The sequence below is a fragment of the Tachyglossus aculeatus genome, chromosome 1 (genome assembly GCF_015852505.1).
Source record: "Tachyglossus aculeatus isolate mTacAcu1 chromosome 1, mTacAcu1.pri, whole genome shotgun sequence".
NCBI lineage: Eukaryota > Metazoa > Chordata > Mammalia > Monotremata > Tachyglossidae > Tachyglossus > Tachyglossus aculeatus.
Window position 1 is genome coordinate 94,595,812 of NC_052066.1, and position 16,698 is coordinate 94,612,509.

The window sequence follows — 16,698 nt, forward strand, 5'->3', positions numbered from 1 at the left end:
TGCTTGCTGAGTGCAGAGCACTGTATAATAACATTTATTAAGCATTTACTATGTGCAAAGCACTGTTCTACGCGCTGGGGAGGTTACAAGGTGATCAGGTTGTCCCACAGGGGCTCACAATCTTAATCCCCATTTTACAGATGAGGTAACTGAGGCCCAGAGAAGTTAAGTGACTTGCCCAAAATCACACAGCTGACAATTGGCAGAGCCGGGATTTGAACCCATGACCTCTGACTCCAAAGCCCATGCTCTTTTCCACTGAGCCACGCTGCTTCTCACTGTATTAAGCGCTTGGAAAGTACAATTCAGCAATAGAGACAATCCCTGCCCACATGGGGTTGAAGAAGAGAGAGTGTCTAGGATACTGCCAAGGCTTGTGAGACCGGGAGGAGAGTGGTGTTGTCCGGTGATGGGAAAGTCAGGGGAGGAGTGGGTTTGGGTGGAATGATGAGGAGTTCAGTTTTGAACAAGTTAAGTTTGAAATGTCGACGGGGAATTCAAGTACAGATGTCCTGAAGCAGGGGGAAATGCAAGTACAGAGAAGGAGAAAGGTCAAAGCTGGAAAGGTATTTTGGGGAATCATCCATGTAGAGATAGTAGTTGAAGTCAGGGAGTGAATGACTTCTCCAAGGGAGTGGGTATAGATAGAGAATAGAAGGGGACCCAGAACTAACTCCCATAGTTAGGGGGTGGGAGGCAGATGAGCCTACAAGAAGAGACAGAGTAGTAATGGCAGAGAGGAGAACCAGTAGAGGACAGTGCCAGTAACACTAAGGACAGTGACAAGTAAGACGAGGTTGGATAATGTTTCCAGTAGAAGGGGGTGGTTCAGTTTCAAAGGCAGCTGAGAGGTCGAAGAGGAGGTGCTTCCCACCTTCTGTTCTCCCTCCAGCTTAGATGGACAGGGATGGTGGGACAGGGATGGTGTGCAAACTGATTAACTTGTCTCTACCCCACCAGTACACACAGTAAGGACTTTAAAAATACTACAATTATTCATCATTATCCATGTGGAGAGATGCCTTGGAGCAGCATGGCACAGTGAGAAAAGCAGAGGCGTGTGAGTCAGAAGGTCATGGGTTCTAATTCCAGCACTGCCATTTGTCTTTGTGACCTTGGGCAAGTCACTTCACTTCTCTGAGCCTCAGTTCCTTATCTATAAAATGGGGATTGAGACTGTGAGCCCACGTGGGGCAGCGAATGTGTCCAACTTGATTTGCTTGTATCCACCCCAGAACTGAGACAGTGTCTGGCACACAGTAAGTGCTTAACAAATATCATCATTATTATATGTGAATGTAAAACAGATGAGAAGTGGTGGTTAGTGAGGTGGGCCTAGGGGTCATCTGCAAAGAAGTGGCAGCTGAAACTATGGGAGGAGATATGCATTTCCAAAAGAGTGGGTGAAGAATGAAAAAAAAAATAGGTGACCTAAAACAGAACCCTGCGGGAACCCCTCTGGTAGTAATAATAACAATAATGTTGGTATTTGTTAAGCGCTTCCTATGTGCAAAGCACTGTTCTAAGCGCTGGGGTGGATACAAGGTAATCAGGTTGTCCCATATGGGGCTCACAGTCTTCATCCCCATTTCACAGATGAGGGAACTGAGGACCAGAGAAGTTAAAGTGATTTGCCCAAAGTCACACAGCTGACAAGTGGTGGAGGCGGGATTTGAACCCATGACCTCTGACTCCAAAGCCTGGGCTCTTTCCACTGAGCCATGCTGCTTCCCAAGGTACAGCATGAGAGGTGAAAGAGACAATTAAGGGGACTGAACCATCAGAAACATTAAGAGGAGAATCATGTAAGTACCACTAGAGCCCAGGCCTGGAAGTCAGAAAGTCATGGGTTCTAATCCCGGCTCCACCACTTGTCTGCTGTGTGGCCTTAGGTGAGTCACTTCACTTCTCTGTGCCTCAGTTACCTCATCTGTAAAATGGTGATGAAGACTGTGAGCCCCATGTGGGCCAGGGACTGTGTCCAACCCAGTTTGCTTGTATCCACCCAGTGCTTAGTACAGTGCCTGGCACATAGTAAGTGCTTAGCAAATACCACAATTATCCTTCTAGACTGTAAGCCAGTTGTGGGCAGGGATTGTCTCTCTATTGCTGAATTGTACTTTCAAAGCACTTAGTACAGTGCTCTGCACATAGTAAGCACTCAATAAATATGATTGAATAAATAAATGTCAGTAAAGCCAAAGATGGATAACAGTTTTAGGAGAAGAGAGTGGTGGCTGATGGCTTAAGGTTGAGTAGGAGTAGAGTCCACCAAACTTGATTAGGGATAGGGCACTGAAGTTCTTCATTAGAAGCTGCCTAGGTCGGGCTGAAAGCCAGATTGCAGGGGATCTAACAGAGTTCATGGACAGGAAAAGAAGGTGGCAGATGGGAGCAAGGAGTTGGGGCAATACTTGGAGTAAACTGAGGGATCCAGTGAAGGCATGGGACAGACTTGTGCATGTTTGAAAGCAGATGAGGAGCCAGTGGAGAATGAGAGGTTAAAGATGGCAGTAGCAATGGGTGGGATCAAGTGTTTTCAATAGAGGGAAAGGAAGACAGGTATAGGAACTAGATTTTAAAACATTTTCAAACCTTTTAAGATAATTCAAAGGAGGAAAGAGTTGAGAAAATAATTGTAGCTCCGGGAAATTCTCGTTAGATATTCCTGTTCGCCAAGGAAATGGAGACACCGTCGGACATTATAGGGAAAGTTTGGGTGGACTGGAAGATTCCTGGAGGAGTTAAAAAGCTCAAATAACTAGCTGATGGGGGGCAAAACAGGCATAAATGTCTCATCAAAGGAGCTTGAGTAATATTGTTGGGCAGAAGAAAGGGCAGATTTAAAGCAGGCTAGAGCAAATTTAAATGGATATCAGACAGCCTAGTGTCTGAACTGCCACCAAAAAATGCTTAGCTGCCCAAGTGCAAGAAAAAGAAAACTATTACAGTGAGGATTTCAGAGGGAAAAATAATTAAAATAATAATTGTGGCATTTTTAAGGCCTTATGTGCCTAGCACTGCACTAAGCACTGAGGTAGGTACAAGATAATCAGGCCAGACACAGTCTCTGTTCAAAGAGGGGATCACAGCAGAGAGAACAAGTATTGATGTTCCCTTGTACAGCTGAGGCACAGAGGAGTTAAGTGGTTTGCCCCAGGTCACAGATCTGGCAAGTGGCAAAGCTGGAACGAGAACACAGATTTTATGACTCTGCTCATTAAAAATGTCCTGATCAGTTGAGGGAATCACATACTTATAGTGCCTGTACACACACACACACACAAAAAAAAAAAATGTTACTACTGCCAAACCATTTCCTAAAACTCTGTCTGAGGCAACAGTTCCACCAGAAAGAGAGGCAGTTATAGACAGGAAGTGCTTGCTGCTATCTACCCCCTTGGTAAGGGTCAGGCTTTTCACAGCGTATGATCCCGGATATGTCAATCAGTCACTGAGCGCTCACTATGTGTAGAACACTGTGCTAAGCGCTCGGGAGAGTAAAATACAACAGAGTTGGTATACATGTTCTCGGCCCTCAAGGAGCTTACAGGGCAAAGTGCAGACTAGATCACATTTGGATGAAGCAAAAACAGGTCGTTCGATCCCACCCAAGCAGTGCCTTGATTGCATCTCCCAACACATTACCCATTATTGCCAACAACCAGCTCAGCACTTACCCACATTTGGGTCGGAAGTCTGACGTTTCTTGATTTTAGCCTCAGAAATGGCAGAGTAATAGGCACACGTCATCTTGATGAGCCATGCTGCCCGAAGCAGCGGCACTGAATACTTAGCTAAATAAGCAAAAACATCCTCTTTTTTACTGAGGATTGGGACCTGGAAAGGAACAAAAGGGGAAACATTTAAAACAAATCCCAAGCCTCACCCCTCCAGGGAAGCCCGGGGTTGGAAAAGGAGAAAGGAAGTGGAGAATCTCTACAGAACCCATTCTAACATCCTCAATCAGCTCTCCCATCCTACTTAACCCTCCTCTCCCACTACAACCCAGCTCGCATTCCTGGCTCCTCTACACCCAACCTAGAGAGCAGGGGTGGAGATGTAGATTTGGGTGTCATCAGCGTAGAGATGAAAGTTGAAGCCGTGGGAGTGAATGAGTTCACCAAGGGAGTGAGTATAGATAGAGAACAGAAGGGGACCAAGAACTGACCCTTGACAAACCCCTACAGTAAGGGGATGGGAGGGGGAGGAGGAGCCCTAGAAGGAGACTGAGAATGAACGGCCAGAGAGATAAGAGGAGAACCAGGAGAGGGTGGAATCTGTGAAGCCAAGGTTGGATAGCGTGTTGAGGAGAAGGCGGTGGTCCACAGTGTCGAAGGCAGCTGAGAGGTCAAGGAGGATTAGGATAGAGTAGGAGCCATTGGATTTGGCAAAAAGGAGGTCATTGGTGACTTTTGAGAGGGCAGTTTCAGTGGAGTGTAGGGGACGGAAGCCAGATTGAAGGGGGTCTAGGAGAGAGGTGGAGTTGAGGAATTCGAGGCAGCGAGTGTAAACTACTTGTACTAGGAGTTTGGAAAGGAAGGGTAGGAGGGAGATAGGGCGATAATTAGAAGGGGCAGTGAGGTCAAGAGAGGGTTTTTTTTTTTAGGATGGGGGAGACGTGAGCATGTTTGAAAGCAGAGTCTCATCTCTCTCACCAACGACACTTTGCCCATGTCTTCTCTGAGGCCTGGATCTTCCGTCCTCTACAAATCCAAAAGACAACTCTCCCTGTCTTCAAAACCCTACTAAAATCACATCTCTTCCAAGAAGCCTTCCCTGACTAACCTCTCACCTCCCTTATTCTCCATCTCTTCTGCATCATCTATGCACTAGGGTCTGTACCCCATAAGCACGCTGATGTCTCAGCCCCACCCCCATAACACTTATGTCTATATCCTTATACTGTGCCACTTCCCCTACCTTTAATTTTATTTGAAAGTCTGTCTCCCCCTTTAGACTGCAAGCTCCTTGTGGTCATGGATCTTGTCTACCAACTCTAATGAGTTGTACTCTCCCAAGTGCTGAGAAATGGCATGATATAGTGGATAAAGCACCAGCCTGGAAGTCATAAGGTCATGGGTTCGAATCCTGGCTCTGTCACTTGTCTGCTGTATGACCTTGAGCAAGTCACTTAACTTCTCTGTGCCTCAGCTACCTCATCTGTAAAATGGAGATTGAAACTGTGAGCCCCGCTTGGGACAGGGACTGTGTCCAACCTGATTTGCTTGTATCACCCCAGAGCTTAGCAGAGTGCCTGGCACATAGTAAGCACTTAAATACCGTAATTATTATTATTATTATAATGCTCTGAACAGTCAGGGTTTGGACTGACTCAGAAGAAATGCTAAGGAGCCTGGAAGGGTCAAGGAGCTAGACAGGAATCCAGCAGAAAATGTCCGGGGCCAATGCCTGTAACATTGAGGAAAAAAAAAAATTTAACCACTCCCCATCATATAAATTGGCAGGAGACTGAAGCCAGGTGAAGAAATCTTGAAGGCTGCATGCTGGCTTTGTCAGTGACAACAGGTTCTGTCAAGGGCCCTGCATACTGTTCGTTTCAGGGTTTGAAAGTTCTCAAAATTCTAACAGATGCTGAAACCAATGAAGTCTTATCACCAAGAGCTGGGGGAAAGACTTCAAGAAAAGATGGTTCCTTAACCTTGAGATTGAAAGGAATAAACCAGCTGCCAGATTGCCCCACAAAATACATTAAAAACAAAGTGTTTGTGGCCAAGGACTGTATTGCTTGCCATACTTTTCATTCAAGAAGCTGCAAACGTACTTCAGCCTCACTGATGAAATGGGCATTAAAGCAGTAGATGAAAGGGTCTGAATAAATAAACCTACACATAAGGAAATCAATCCAGAGTATTGGGAAAGATAGTAACACTTCCAGCCCCCACAATACCACTTAGCAAACCAGTATTCCACAGTATTTTGTGACATCTAATAGTCCAGGAATAATTTTCTGACCTTTAGCATCTGGCCTTCTTAAAGGGATTAGGGGGACTTAGAGGCTTTAAATGCTTGGACTTTTGAAATTCCTTTTCAATGAATTTTTACCTGCTGCATCTCATGTCATTCAAGGAATGTAAACTACTCCACACCACACTTTGGACTGACTAACCCCTGTATCTTTCAGGACAGTTACATGAAAAGCGCAGACAATATTCATCTCAAGGACAGAATCACTGTTCAACAAGCAGTAGAAATTGCAAGGGGTTAAACGGATATATCATGCTCAAAGCTGCTTTTCATTCAAACACTGAACTGACCATATAAAGTAGAAGATCTGAAGACAGACTGGCAAACAAAAGAAATGAAACAAGTTTGGCCCCTGGAAAAATTATTACTGATAGCATCTTCCCTGGGTGGCTCAGTGATTTCTTTGAGCAGTAACTGACAGAAGGGCTTAAATGGCAATGAAAAAATATTTGATGTAATGTATGAAATATTCAGGAGATACTGAAGCTTAGCTACTGAACATATGCTCATATCTGTAAGCAAATCTTTATCATTCCTATTGCAAGTATAAGAAAAAGCTGACATCAGATACCAAAAACTCAGAAATCTATGTGAAGGAAGGACTATGATTAAGAAAGAGGATGAAAATCGACAGCTTCATGGAAATTGACTTCAGTTAACTCTGGACCAAACCACTGGGGTTGTATGAACAACTTGAAAATATCTGTTCTGACAGAAACAACCTGGCTACAAGGTCACACCAAATTTCTGCCCTAATTCAATTCAGTCAGTCGCTTGATGTCTCCATCTACCTTAAGTAAGCTCAGAGCTTCAAGGAAGCTGTGTGATACATCTTCAGACCAGTATGTCCTCCTCTCCTTCTCCTCCCCTCCATCGCCCCCATCTCTCCCTCTGCTCTACCCCTTTCCCCTCCCACTGCACTTGTGTATATTTATACATATTTATTACTCCATTAATTTTATTAATGATGTGTATATAGCTATAATTATATTTATTCTGATGGTATTGACACATCTACTTGTTGTCTACATGCGCTGCCTCGAATTCCTCAACACCAACTCTCTCCTCGAACCCCTCCAGTCTGGCTTCCGTCCCCTACATTCCACGGAAACTGCCCTCTCAAAGGTCACCAATGACCTCCTGCTTGCCAAATCCAATGGCTCATACTGCATCCTAATCCTCCTCGACCTCTCAGCTGCCTTCAACACTGTGGACCACCCCCTTCTCCTCAACACGCTATCTGACCTTGGCTTCACAGACTCCGTCCTCTCCTGGTTCTCCTCTTATCTCTCCGGTCGTTCTTTCTCAGTCTCTTTTGCAGGCTCCTCCTCCCCCTCTCCTCCCCTTACTGTGGGGGTTCCCCAAGGTTCAGTGCTTGGTCCCCTTCTGTTCTCCATCTACACGCACTCCCTTGGTGACCTCATTCGATCCCACGGCTTCAACTATCATCTCTACGCTGATGACACCCAGATCTATTTCTCTGCCCCTGCTCTCTCCCCCTCTCTCCAGGCTTGCATCTCCTCCTGCCTTCAGGACATCTCCATCTGGATGTCTGCCCGCCACCTAAAACTCAACATGTCCAAGACTGAACTCCTTGTCCTCCCTCCCAAACCCTGCCCTCTCCCTGACTTTCCCATCTCTGTTGACGGCACTACCATCCTTCCCGTCTCACAAGCCCGCAACCTTGGTGTCACCCTCAACTCTGCTCTCTCATTCACCCCTCACATCCAAGCCGTCACCAAAACCTGCCGGTCTCAGCTCTGCAACATTGCCAAGATCCGCCCTTTCCTCTCCATCCATACCACTACCCAGCTCGTTCAAGCTCTCATCCTATCCCGTCTGGACTACTGCATCAGCCTTCTCTCTGATCTCCCATCCTCGTGTCTCTCCCCACTTCAATCCATACATCATGCTGCTACCCGGATTGTTTTTGTCCAGAAATGCTCTGGGCATGTTACTCCCCTCCTCAAAAATCTCCAGTGGCTACCAATCAATCTGCGCATCAGGCAGAAACTCCTCACCCTCGGCTTCAAGGCTCTCCATCACCTCGCCCCCTCCTACCTCACCTCCCTTCTCTCCTTCTACAGCCCAGCCCCACACCCTCCGCTCCTCTGCTGCTAATCTCCTCACCGTACCTCGTTCTCGCCTGTCCCGCCATCGACCCCTGGCCCACATCATCCCCCGGGTCTCGAATGCCCTCCCTCTGCCCATCCGCCAAGCTAGCTCTCTTCCTCCCTTCAAGGCTCTACTGAGAGCTCACCTCCTCCAGGAAGCCTTCCCAGACTGAGCCCCTTCCTTCCTCTCCCCCTCGTCCCCCTCACCATCCCCGCCATCTTACCTCCTTCCCTTCCCCACAGCACCTGTATATATGTATTTATGTTTGTACATATTTATTACTCTATTTATTTTGCTTGTACATATTTATTCTATTTTGTTAGTATGTTTGGTTTTGTTCTCTGTCTTCCCCTTTTAGACTGTGAGCCCACTGTTGGGTAGGGACTGTCTCTATATGTTGCCAACTTGTACTTCCCAAGAGCTTAGTACAATGCTCTGCACACAGTAAGCACTCAATAAATACGATTGATTGATTGATTTACTTGTTTTGTTGTCTGTCTCCCTCTTCTAGACTGTGAGCCCACTGTTGGGTACGGACTATTTGTTGCCAATTTGTACTTCCCAAATGCTTAGTACAGTGCTCTGCACACAGTAAGCACTCAATAAATATGACTGAATGAATGAATGAATCTGTCTGATGCTGCTGATAGTGATATTTATTGTATTCTTGCTTTTGAGTGTGGTTGAGCGAAAAATATTTTTGTATACCACCACAGTGTTCATGAAATTACTAGTATATTTGGTTTTGTTTTCTGTGTCCCCCTTTTAGACTGTGAGCCCACTGTTGGGTAGGGACTGTCTCTATATGTTGCCAACTTGTACTTCCCAAGTGCTTAGTACAGTGCTCTGCACACAGTAAGCGCTCAATAAATACGATTGATTGATTGATCTACTTGTTTTGTTGTCTGTCTCCCTCTTCTAGACTGTGAGCCCACACTGTTGGGTACGGACTATCTCTATATGTTGCCAATTTGTACTTCCCAAGTGCTTAGTACAGTGCTCTGCACACAGTAAGCACTCAATAAATATGACTGAATGAATGAATGAATCTGTCTGATGCTGCTGATAGTGATATTTATTGTATTCTTGCTTTTGAGTGTGGTTGAGCGAAAAATCTTTTTGTATACCATCACAGTGTTCATGAAATTACTAGCTGGGTGAGGAATCCTCAGACTGAAAGGCAGCTAACACTCTCTAGAACTCCTTTCCACCAGATACCATTTCTTGGGCTCCAAGATGAACAACCTCACCCCCTTCTAACTATAGCTTTGGTAGCCACAGGGATCACTGCCATATGTGGACGAAGAGAGTATGTCCTGTAGAGATTATCTGAAGCCTGTAAAAGCTTTAGAAGCAAGACAACCCTCCCTAAGGGAATTCCAGGATTCTCCTTGTCCATATCCAGTAATTATCTTCACAAATAAATGGCCCCAGGAACCCTAAGAACTCCAGTGAAACAGAAAAGCAGGTCAGAAAATTGAAACTCACCCCTCACCCCCACACTACTTAGGCTGCCTGTTCGGATGTGGATCTTACCAAGAAAGACAGGGATTTCTACTTTTAACTGCCTCAAAGAGGAATACTGAAAAACTTGAAAGAAGCAAAATTTTCTCATTTACTTTAAATGACCAAGGGACGTATTTCCTCCCCAACAGGACAAGAGATTCTGAAACCCCAAGTAAAAGATGGTGCTCAGACCACAGAATTGGTTCATGATATAGGGGAGAAAGCACAGGCCTGGGAGTCTTAATGTTGTGGGTTCTAATCCTGGCTCTGCCACTTGTCTGCTGCAAGCAGCCAAGCCACTTTACTGGGCCTCAAGTCCCTCTTCTGTAAAATGGGGATTGAGACTGTGAGCCCCATGTGGGACAGGGACTGTGTCCAACCCGATTTGCTTGTATCCACCCCAGTGCTTAGTACAGTATCTGGCACTTAGTAAGCGCTTAACAAATACCACAGTATTATTATATTCTTCTCTATATGCTTCTCTAATCCCGACTCTGCCACTTGTCTGCTGTTTGACTTTGGGCAAGTCACTTAACTTCTCTGTGCCTCAGTTACCTCATCTGTAAAATGGGGATTAAGACTGTGGTACAACCTAATCACCTTGTATTTCGCCCCGCCCCCCGCACATAGAACAGTGCTTCGCACATAGTAAGCACTTAACAAACGCCATCATTGTTATTATTATTATTATATCCTGCTTGCTGTGTGATCTTGGGCCAGTCACTTAACTTCTCTATGCCTCAGTTTCCTCATCTGCAAAATGGGGATTCAATACCTGTTGTCCCTCCTACTTAAGCTGTGCCCCATGTGGGCCTGTATATCTGATTATCTTGTACCTACCCCAGTGTTTAGTTCAGTGCCAGGCACATAGTAAGTGCTTAAAAATACCACCGTTATCATTACTAATATACCATGTAACCAATCTAACGGAAAAATACCAAGACGCTATGGCTTACTTCAAGGAGCTTGAAATCCTGCTCCTCGAGGCACCAGTACCCAACTGATTTTTGCTTTTATTTGGAGCATTCTCATTGCTCTTTCTCTGACTTTCACCAGTCCCCTCTCAAAGCTTACATTCTTATACTGTGTGGCCCTTGATGGTCAGGGACCGTATCTAATTCCCATTTCTGCATACTTTCCTAGTCCTCAGTAGAGTGCTTTGCATCCAATAAGTTTTTCCACTAACCACTACCTGACTGGTTTTTCATCTGGCCAGAGAAGGCATGTCCAAATAAGAAGACAAAACCTGACAGACACATGCATGATTTGTCTTCATTTTTTTTCCTTTCATGCTAGAAGATGAGTGATCAATAGGCTCCTGTTGAAAAATATGTTATCCCCTTTAGGACATACCCTACAGAGAACTGATGGGCACGGAATGTGTCTATTAAATTTGTTATGATGTATTCTCCCAAATTCTTAGTACAGTGCTCTGCACACAGTAAATGCTTGATAAATACTTTTTTTTTAATGATATTTGTTAAGCACTTACTGCGTGTCAAACACTGTTCCGAGCGCTGGGGTAGATACAAGTGAGTTAGGTTGGACACAGTCCCTGTCCCGCATGGGGCTCACAGTCTTGGTAGGAGGGAGAACAGAACTGAGGCATAGGGGAGTTAAGTGACTTGCCCAAGGTCACACAGCAAGCATTAAGCAGAGCCAGGATTAGAACCCAGGTCCTCTGACTCCTATGCCTGTGTTCTTTCCACTAGGTCAAGCTGCTTCTTGACTGACTGAGAGGGAAGAGTGTTAAAAATGTTTTCCAGACAGAAAAGACTGAAAAAGAAGAGGTCAGGCTGGAGATGGTGAGCCTCATATATGTAGGACAAAGGGCTGTGTCCAATCTGATTTTGTATCCCAGCATTTAGCATAAACACTTATTATCTTTTATTATTATTTGGTGGCCCTGAAGGTACCTAGCCTGTATGGACCACTGGTCTGAAATAAAATTGGCACTATTCACATTACATTATTTACCATCCTACTGCAAGGCATCAAGTGAGACACATGACAATTTGATTTACAACTCTAGCAACTACAGAACACAGTGGGAACCTATATTTCCCCTGAAAGACATACTAAAGCAGTAAGTGGGAAGACAATGGCATTTCCCAAATGACGAGAAACAATGCATTTTCAAAAACTGTTTTAGACACTTGGGTCTTTCAACTGGTAATGTTGAATTCTGACTCTTACCAAGACCAAAAGAAGCAACAAAATTCCCGTTCCCTCCTTTGACCCTAGGATACTCCAATCTACTTTATCAAGAGTGGAAGTTAGGAGTAGCAAAAAAACAAAAAAATTGGGGGGAAGGAGGGAGTGAGCAATGAGGATTTAAGCGGCAGTGAAAATTAAGAAAGCTGGCAAGAGGTCGGGAGTGGGAAAAAAGATTCCTAAAAGTAAAACATCAAAAAAATGAAAGGGTTTCCATTAACTTTCAGCACCTCCAGACAATCTTGCACTGCCCAACTGCTGATCCTGATTACCAATTAAAACCGGGAGCAATCAGCATAATAATAATAGTTAATAATAATAATTATGGTACTTGTTAAGCGCTTACTATGTGCCCAGCACTGTTCTAAGCACTGGGGTAGATACAAGGTAATCAGGTTGTCCCATGTGGGGCTCACAGTTTTAAGCCCCATTTTACAGATGAGGTAACTGAGGCACAGAGAAGTTAAGTGAAATACTAGTTAGCCATTTTGTCATGTTTTTAACTTGTTCAAACTTAAAACACAAACTACCACATTTTTATCCAAAAACTTTGGAATCATTTAAAGAGGAAATGATGCCACAAGCAACGATATTTTATCATCTCTTTTTCTTTCAGAACTGCTGGAGATGCATGAGGTAAAAATGAGGGACTACTCTATATCTAATTTTATGCTATAAAAATTCATCTCTCCCTAAATTCCCATCTGCCTTCCTAGAGCTTTGAGGAGGCTTTTCAAGAAGCTCTAAAGTCCTGACAACTACTACTTCTACTTCATTATGGGAAAATGTCTGCATTTCTAGAAGCCCGAGAATACAACAACATGAAAAATGTTTTATACCTTTTTTGCTAAATTAGTCAGAGGTTTGTTTCCTGCCAAATCTGAGAACCAATTGTGAATTGCACTCTGAGAGCGAGCCGTAACCAGCCAATAATTATCTTTAGCATTAACTTGTGGCTTCTTCTTTCCTGTGTCTTGGAACGTATTAAGCTTTAATTTCTCTGCTAATATGCTGCTAAAATATGCACCAATCTGTTAAAAGGAAAAAAAGAAAAGAAAAAACACAAGTGAATGTAAGGCAATAAACAAACATTTTACTGGACTGGCAATGCAAGATTGCCATTTGAATCCCAAATCGTCACATAATAAGATTACAGTTTAATCCCCCAAAGGGCAAGAGTTTGGGATTTTCTGATGCTAAATGGCAATGCAAAATTACCATGTCAACCCTGTGCTATGGAGGCCACAGCCATTATTACCAAGTTGTTATTGGGAGAAAAGGAGTCTTTGAAATGAGCGAGAAACTATAAATGAGATTCCCAGCATTCTTAATCTAGGAGGTTCATTTCTGATCCTTTTACTGCATTTTCCTACTCATTCACTCAATCGCATTTACTGAGTGCTTACCATGAGCAGAGTACTGTACTAAGCGCTTGGGACAGTACAATACAATGAAAAACAGATTCCCTGACCACACCGAGCTTACAGTCTAGAGGACGAGCTGACAGACTTAAGTCCCTCCACGTTATATCTACACTATTAGGTCTGTAAATGCTATTTCCCTCCAGAAGAATATGCTTGATGATGAGAGTCTTGTATTAACTGAAATCTCAATTACAATGAGCCTAATTTTTCCAGTGCTTAGGTTTGTTCTCAAAAAGTACATTAAGTACCTTGGAAGGAGCATTTGACTCTTTCAAACACTAGGGAGTCAGCTGTGGGCATTGCTTGTATCGCACAGGTAGCAAAGCACTATGGTTTGGCTTAATGCTCACCCCAAAGTGTCTAGCTTCCTTCCTGGAAATCACTTCAGAGAATCAGATAGAACAGTACTCCAGAAGAAGCAAAGTCCCGTGAAAAAAGCACAGAACTGGGAGAGCACAGATCTGGGTTCTAATCCCTCCTCTGCCACTTGCCTGCTGTGTGACCTTGGCCAAGTCACTTAACTTCTCTTTGCCTCAGTTTCCTCATCTGTAAAATGGGGACATAATACTTGTTCAACCTCCTCAAACTGAGAGCCCCATGTGAGACAGGAACTATGACTGATCTGATAAGCTCCCCTAGACTGTAAGCTCGTTGTGGGCAGAAAATATGTCTGTTATATTGTACTCTCCCAAGTGCTTAGTACAGTGCTCTGCACAGAGTGAGCCCTCAATAAATACCATGGAATGAATGAATTATCTTGTAACTACTCCACCACTTAGCTCAGTGCTAGGCACATAAGAACTTGATAAATATTCCCATTACTTTTATTATTCATTCTCACAATTTGTAAACCACATGGGGAAATCCATGTCTTAAAAAAATTGCAGTGATAGTTAACAATAATAACCATTACGGTACTTGTTAAATGCTTACTCTGTGCCAATCCTTGTACTAAGCACTGGGGTAGATACAAGATAATCAGGTTAGACCGGGTCCCTGTCCCACATGAGGCTTACAGTCTATGTAGGAAGGAGAAGGATTTAATTCCCGTTTTCACAGCTGAGGAAACTGAGGCATAGATTCTCCCAAGGTCACACAGCAGGCAAGTGCAGGATCCAGGATTAGAACCCAGGTCCTCTGACTCCCGGGACAATGCTCTTTCCAGTAGGCCATACTGCTTCTTATCCTCTGGTGTGCTGACAGACTCAGAACCCAAAATCACTGTTCCTTTTTGATCAGTTTGGTGCCTGCTTTTTAGGATTTAATCTCACAAGAACCAGAATTTCCCAGTGGTGTCTGCCTTTAGTCACCTTGACTGGAGGGCCCCAGGGGTCCTGGCCTTGTAAGACTGGATGGGCACCCCATCCTCTGAAACCCTGGTCTCCTGAAGGCGTGGGGTTGGAGGGAAAATGGTTCAGGGAAGAGGATAAGCCTTTTCCTTTCCCCCTTCTTCCCAGCCATCTTGCTATTCACCCTCCCACTGCTGCTACTAACGCGCTCTTCCTCTTCGAGGCGGGGAGGAACTAAGATATAGGCCAGGCCTGTCAAGCATTCTACAACAGTTAGCCCATTGTTGGGTAGGGATTGTCTCTATCTGTTGCTGAGTTATACTTTCCAAGTGCTTAGTACAGTGATCTGCACACAGTAAGTGCTCAATAAACACAACAATGAATGAACAGTTCTACTTTCTGTCATGGCAGCCATGATAGAGGTAACAACAGAAGTAGGGGCCCAGTATCAAACTGGGAAAGACTAGTATCTCTCACCCTCTCCCTTTTCCTTTCACCATCCCTATCTGTCACCACCCTTCCCTCCCTCTCCCCACTTCTGTCAAATTGGCATAAAGTTCAAGTCTTTTTGCTAATAAACATACTATGATTTATAGATAGGCACCCCTGAACATAACACATACACACTCAAATTCTTACCTGGCTAGCTCAAAAAGGAGTCAGTGAGATGTGACCTTACCTTTGATGCATTAATGACAATATTCCTGGCTGATCCATGCTCATCACCGGAGAAAGCTGGTTGGTTACTGAAGCCTTGTTTTACATTCACTGCAGTGAGTTCATCCTGTTTAACATTAGGCATTTCAAAGTTAGAGCTCAACATTTCAAAACGCATCAAAATCTTCCATGGAATTTTAAGCTGGATGAAGGTTTTGCAAAAGGGGTAAGGGAAAGGGAGAATGATGCATATGAAAAGAACTTCTCAAGCAATAAAATGTCTCCCCCATTTTTGATAGCTAGGAAAATTAGACATATTTAAATCGGTCTAATCCTATTAATCTATTAAATCTGTCTAAAGAGTCAGAATAATTTGGGTTCTAATTCCCACTCCACCACCTTTCTGCTGTGTGTCTTTGGGCAGGTTGCTTAACTTCTCCGTTCCTGTTACCTCATCTGTAAGTGGGTTTTAAGGCTGTGAGCCCCAAGTGGGACATGGACTGTGTTCAACCTGATTAGCTTCTATCTACACCATTGCCTGGCATATAGTAAGTGATTAAATACCTCTCTTATAGCCTTCATCGAAAGAGTCAGGATTTACTCAATAGATTCTTCATTTTATATCTCATTGTCCCTGGCAGGATGACAACTCATATTTTCTCATGAATTCTCCTTAAACAAAACGGCTGTAATGCAATATTATGCAGAAGTAGTCTCTTCCCTACATCAGTCTTACACGTATTTCTTGCTAAAATATTTGAGACGTGAAGCACCATGGAAACTCAGAGCCGCATTACTGTGATTCAATTATTATTAGTATATAGCACATTGATTAAGATCTTACTTTTCGGTAAATACTCTGCCTTCTTAATCACCTCTCATACTGTTTCATTATTTTGTTGGTTTATTTTATTTATGGTTTAATGTTTGTCTACCCCCTTGGAGTGTAAGCTTCTTGTTGGCAGGGAGCCTGTCACTTTGTTATTCAGTATGTCCCTAACAACTACAACATTGCACTGCACCATACCATAAGGATTATGGAACTTGTTAAGCGCTTACTATGTACCAAGCACTGTTCTAACCACTGGGGTGGATACAAGTGAACCAGGTTGGACACAGTCCCTGCCCCACATGGGGCTCAAACTTTTAATCCTCATTTTACAGATGAGGTAACTAAGGCCCAGAGAAGTGAAGTGACTTGCCATAGCTCACACAGCAGACATGTGGCAGAGCTGGGATTAGAACCCAAGTCATTCTGACTCGCAGGCCCATGCTGTATCCAATAAGCCACGCTATTATTACCACTGCTTTGGCCATAAGAGAGTGCATAATACCACACTGGTCATATGCACAATGCATTCAAGACCCCTGGTGACAGCAGAATGCTTCTTCTTCTTCTTCAGTTGTATTTATTGAGCACTTACTTTGTGCAGAGCACTGTACTAAGCACTTGGGAAGTACAAATCGGCTACATATAGAGATGGTCCCTACCCGACAACGGGCTC

The 16,698-nt window shown here is 44.0% G+C and overlaps 1 protein-coding gene across 2 annotated transcripts in view; it reads right to left on the minus strand.

The window, feature by feature from the left end:
- Positions 1-16,698, minus strand: part of MED12L (mediator complex subunit 12L) — a 535,097-nt gene that overhangs the window by 479,293 nt on the left and 39,106 nt on the right. The window contains exons 3-5 of one of the 2 annotated variants that reach the window (XM_038751768.1): positions 15,216-15,320; positions 12,663-12,854; positions 3,681-3,840 (exon numbers count right to left, since the gene is read on the minus strand). In XM_038751768.1, the coding sequence (XP_038607696.1) occupies positions 3,681-3,840; positions 12,663-12,854; positions 15,216-15,320 (457 nt within the window). Of the gene's footprint in view, positions 1-3,680; positions 3,841-12,662; positions 12,855-15,215; positions 15,321-16,698 lie in introns of those variants that run through there. The other variant, XM_038750921.1, reaches the window with a different exon arrangement.